The sequence below is a fragment of the Poecilia latipinna genome, unplaced genomic scaffold (assembly GCF_001443285.1).
Source record: "Poecilia latipinna isolate Pla-1442-1.1 unplaced genomic scaffold, P_latipinna-1.0 Scaffold543, whole genome shotgun sequence".
Taxonomy (NCBI): Eukaryota; Metazoa; Chordata; class Actinopteri; order Cyprinodontiformes; family Poeciliidae; genus Poecilia; species Poecilia latipinna.
Window position 1 is genome coordinate 280,078 of NW_015113159.1, and position 4,872 is coordinate 284,949.

General features: G+C 37.4%; 1 protein-coding gene across 3 annotated transcripts; it reads left to right on the forward strand.

Moving 5' to 3' along the window:
* The first annotated feature begins 317 nt into the window (after positions 1 to 317).
* LOC106952859 (gastrula zinc finger protein XlCGF26.1-like) lies at positions 318 to 4,673 on the forward strand. Of its 3 annotated transcripts, none has more exons than XM_015041238.1 (2): positions 318 to 638; positions 2,614 to 4,673. In XM_015041238.1, exon 2 carries the CDS (start codon positions 2,681 to 2,683, stop codon positions 4,553 to 4,555), a length of 1,875 nt encoding a protein of 624 aa, XP_014896724.1. In that variant the 5' UTR covers positions 318 to 638; positions 2,614 to 2,680; the 3' UTR covers positions 4,556 to 4,673. The 3 variants fall into 3 exon arrangements, with proteins under 3 accessions (XP_014896724.1, XP_014896722.1, XP_014896723.1); XM_015041236.1 differs by having other exon boundaries at positions 319 to 638; positions 1,582 to 4,671; XM_015041237.1 differs by having other exon boundaries at positions 319 to 638; positions 1,882 to 4,671.
* The last annotated feature ends 199 nt before the right edge of the window (positions 4,674 to 4,872 follow it).

Below are 4,872 nucleotides of genomic sequence, written 5' to 3' on the forward strand. Positions count from 1 at the left end.
CAGCAAATGAAAAACAGCAAGCAGGAAAACAGCAAACGGAAAAACAGCAAACAGAAATACAGCGAGCAGAAAATGGAGAAGCAAAAAAAGGCAAAGCGAAATATCTATTTTTTTGACGGAAACTCAAGTGTAAGGAAAAGGAAAAACTAAATATATATTTATTATTTTATTTATATATTTCTTCTTTTATTTCTTATGTTTTTTATGGATAAACAAGATTAGGAGGATGAAACTCAAATGTTGGGGGTGCAAGAAATATTGTACGAGGATGTCGGTAGAAACATTATGCATTATGTCATCACAAACAATTTGGAGAAAAACAAATAGAGGCGGAAACTAAGCGGCTTGTCTGTTTCTGGGGTAGATCTTCGTGTGGGACTTCCGGCGGAAGTAAACAGCAAGGTGCTAGCAGCGTTAGCTTCTTGGTTTCTTTCTGTTTATAGTCGCTTAGAAAACGGTTTTCCTGTGTGAAAAAACATAACTGTGCACACAATAACGTCTTCGGTTCACCAGAGAGCGACTTAATGCTGCTTCCGGAGAAATATTGAACAGCATCGTCCATTAGCAGGAAGAGATCGATAATGAGCTGAGACTGCAGGATAAAAGCTGGAAAACCCAAATCATCTGGGAACCTCCAGGTAGTGTTTGCTAATCAAAGCTATTCTGATGCTTTGCCACGTTGCTTAAATTATCTTCTAATTCATATTTAGATTATACAGCTATTGAGATTACTTTAAATTGCTCTAGGGCGAAAGCTAAAACACCTTGTTTTAAATTGAGCTTAATTACATATCTGCTTAAGAAATATGCATTGAAAAACATAAATTAAAATAAGGAATTCTGACAGCTACCGTGGTTTTAGACAGGATATTCTGATCAGCCTGGTTTTGTCCTCTCCTGAATAAAAAGCTGTTATTACATCCTAGATATTAGATTTAAGATGCTGATCCCATTTCAGCAAAGGATCAAGAGTATCTGAAGAGGAATGTTTTGGCGAAAGCTAATATAAAACAATTTGTTTCACAGCTTTGCAGTGTGGATGGGAAAAAGCTAATATTTACAACTATGAAATAATTATATGTATTAATCGGACCAGCTTAAAGCTGAAGTATGTAACTTAAAATAATATGTATATATTTACATATTTGTTCAAACTATCATCATTTTGTGACAACAAAATATGAGATTAATAATCTGAGAAGATCAAGATCCACCACCGCCTCTTAGTGTTTTACTGTTGTCTGAGAAAATGCACCACTCCTGGTCACAAACAGCCAATCAGAGCCAGGAGGAGTGGCTTAGAGCTCTCACTCATTCCAGTGTATGTGCTGCTAAATGTGCTAATGGCAGAAAAACAACTTAAGTTCCAGGAAAACTGTTTATCTGCTGCCAATGGTGCCATGCTAATGTTTGTTGCTGTAGTTCCTGATATGTCTTGTTTTCTCTCTTTCTGTGTAAAAGCAGACTTCTAGAATGTTTTTCCTTTATCCTTAGCTCTGTCCTCTATTCTTATCTTCTTTTGACTCTTAACTTTTTGTCTTGCTTCTCTTTCATTCTTCTCTTTTCCCTTTTCTTCTACAGACACTGCAAATTCATAGTTTAGATTTCTACACCCCTTTGTTACAGATTCAACCTCTTTCTTTATCTGCTGCATGTGGATCATGGTTCCTTCTGCTGTGTATGTTCTCAAAAAAGTCTGTTGAAGGGAATTCACACCATCCCATGAAAGTTTTTTTCACCCTAACCATACCTCATTTCACATCATTTTATGTTATGCACTATAAGCAATGTGTTCATAACCAAGCTTAAAATCAAGTGTTCCAACACATACTGTTGATTGAAATTTTAACATGTTTTTGTTTTTTGTTTTTCTTATTTCAGAGTTGCTATTATTAGCAAGATGTTCTTGCTAATCAGACCAAAACAAAATGTCTATTTTGGACCTGAGGGGAACTGAATCTCTATAAACTGAAGGAAGAGCAGAAAACCTGGAACAAACACGAGTAAAAGAATCAGAACCTCTCCAGATTGTAAAGGTAGAAGATAAGACATGGATATTTTAGTTACAACAGGTTCTAGATCTTTTGAAAACAAAGAACCAGTAGAACCAGAATTGCAACAAATGAGGCGAAATGATTGTCAATCAGAATCTCAACAACTGGTTAAGATTGAGGCTGAAGGCATCAGTCTAGATGATAGCCAGGATGCACCAAAGCAGGAGACTGAGATCATAATGGTAACTGTTTCTGGATCTCTTGAAATCAAAGGAGAACAGCTAGAATTAAAATTGGAACAAAGGAACGAAGATGATTGTCTACCAGAATCTCAGCGATTGGTAAAGATTGAGGCTGAACGCATCAGTCAGGATACAAAACAGAATTTACCAAAGCATGAGCTTGATTCCATAATACTAAATGTTTCTGGATCACTTGAAATCAAAGAAGAACCAGTGGAGCTGGAATTGGATCTAATGAAAGAAGATGATTGTCAATTGGGATCTCAACAGATGGTAAAGGCTGAGGCTGAAGGCATCAGTCAGGATGACAACCAGGAGGTATTTAAGCAGGAGATTAGTACTGTAATGGTGGCCGATTCTGGATCTCTTCAACTCAAATTGGAACCAGGAGAACGAGATCCTGAATATTTGAAGGAAGAGGACGAAGGATCAGGACCTCAGCAGATGGGAAAGAAAGAGGCTGATAACATTGCCCAGGAAGTACTGAAGCAGGAGAATGAGACCTTAACCGTAACAGCTTCTGGAGATGAATCAGAGTACCAACAACCTGAACTGAATGGAAAAAAAATCCTGTGTCAGAACATCGTTAAAGCAGAGCACCATCAGGATATAAAAACTGAGAAAGCTTCAGGATCCAGCAGAAATGAACAGCAACAGAAGAGAGCTCAGAAAAGCAGAGGTCAATGTGATGATGAAGAGAAAATGATAAAGGACAAAAAGAATGACAAAGTAAAAAAATGCCAAAAATGTAGTGTTTGTGGTAGAAATTTTAACCGCAAAGAGCATTTAATGGTTCACATGCGAACCCACACAGGTGAGAAGCCTTTCTCATGTGTAACCTGTAGGAGGAGCTTTAATCGCAAAAATAGTTTGAATATCCATATTAGAACTCACACAGGTGAGAAGCCTTTCTTGTGTCCAAGATGTGGGAGGAATTTTACTTCCAAAAGTAGTTTGAATGGCCATGTAAGATCTCAAACAGGTGAGGAGCCGTTCACATGTAAAATATGTGGAAAAGTTTTTTGTCTAAAACGTAGTTTGAGTAGGCACATAAAAAGTCATACAATTGCCAAAAACCTTTCTTGTGAGGGGCAAAAGTTTAATTCTCCAGACCAAACTCCCCCTGAAGAGGCTCTAACTCAAACAGATTTAATCTGTGAGAGCTGTGGAAAAGTCTTTATTTGTAAAACTACATTGACATGGCATATGAAAATTCATACAGGAGAAAAGCCTTTCCCTTGTGTTACATGTGGAGAATCTTTTCAGGAAAGCTGCCTATTGACTAACCACACTAGGGTGCACAAAGGAAAGAAACCATTTTGTTGCACTATATGTGGAAAATCTTTCACTAGAAGAACTCATTTGAATATCCACATTAGAAATCACACAGGTGAGAAGCCCTTTCCATGTGGAAAGAGCTTTTCTGCACAAAATAGTTTGAAAAGACACACAAGATCTCACACAGGAGAGAGACCTTTCTCATGTTTGACCTGTGGAAAGAATTTCAGTCAAAGACGTTACTTATCTGCTCATTTGAAAACTCACACAGGGGAGAAGGCTTTCTCATGTTTGGTCTGTGGAAAAAGTTTTCGTAAAAGACATAACTTGTCTGCTCATGTGAGAGCTCATTCAGGAGAGAAGCCTTTCTCATGTATAACCTGTGGAAAATCTTTCAGTAGGAAAAATAGTTTGTGTCTCCACAAAAAAATTCACACAACTGAGAAGCCTTTCTCATGTATAATATGTGGAAAATCTTTATGTAGTTCTAATGGTTTGAAAATTCACATGAGAACTCACACAGTTGAAAAACCTTTTTCATGTATTACCTGTGGAAAAGGTTTTAAATGGAAAAGTAGCTTGTATATTCACATGAGAAGTCATACCGGTGAGAATCCTTTCACATGTATAACTTGTGGAAAGGTTTTCACTAAAAAATATAGCTTGTATATCCACATGAGAACTCACACGGGTGAGAAACCTTTCTTATGTATAACTTGTGGAAAATCTTTCAGTAGAAGAAATAGTTTGAATAGGCACATGAGAACTCACTCAGTTGAGAAGCCGTTTTCATGTATTGACTGTGGAAAAGGTTTCAAATGGAGAAGTGGTTTGAGTTACCACATGAGAACGCATGGAGATGAAAAGCCTTTCATGTGTATAACCTGTGGAAAAGGCTTCACTGAAAAATATAATTTTGATATCCACATGAAAAGTCACACTGGTGAAAGGCCTTTCTCATGTCTAACCTGTGGGAAAACTTTTAGTAGGAAACATACTTTGAAAAGGCACATGAGAACTCATGTGAAAGTGCCTGTGTAATCTTTAATTTCCCTTCTGTGACTTAAGGTAAAACTTTTACCCAAATAAGTAGCTTAACCCTTTTACGCCGGAGTTTCAAGCGTCTGCCTAAATAAACCTTCCTTATTTTAATTCTAAGTAGTTCTTTAAATGTCCATCCATCCATCCATCCATTTTCTGAACACCCTTGTCTCTCAGTGGGGTCGGGAGGGGTGCTGGTGCCTATCTCCAGCTTCTTTAAATGTCCTGTGAGATGATATACTTACCCATGTATCGATAACAACCGGAACTTTCAATATCCAGCAAGTTATTTTCGCAATATTAAACGAGTGCCCCCG

What these genes read in the sequence shown, in the direction of transcription:
- LOC106952859 (XM_015041236.1), top strand. Translation starts at nt 2,051, where the DNA reads ATGGATATTTTAGTTACAACAGGTTCTAGATCTTTTGAAAACAAAGAA.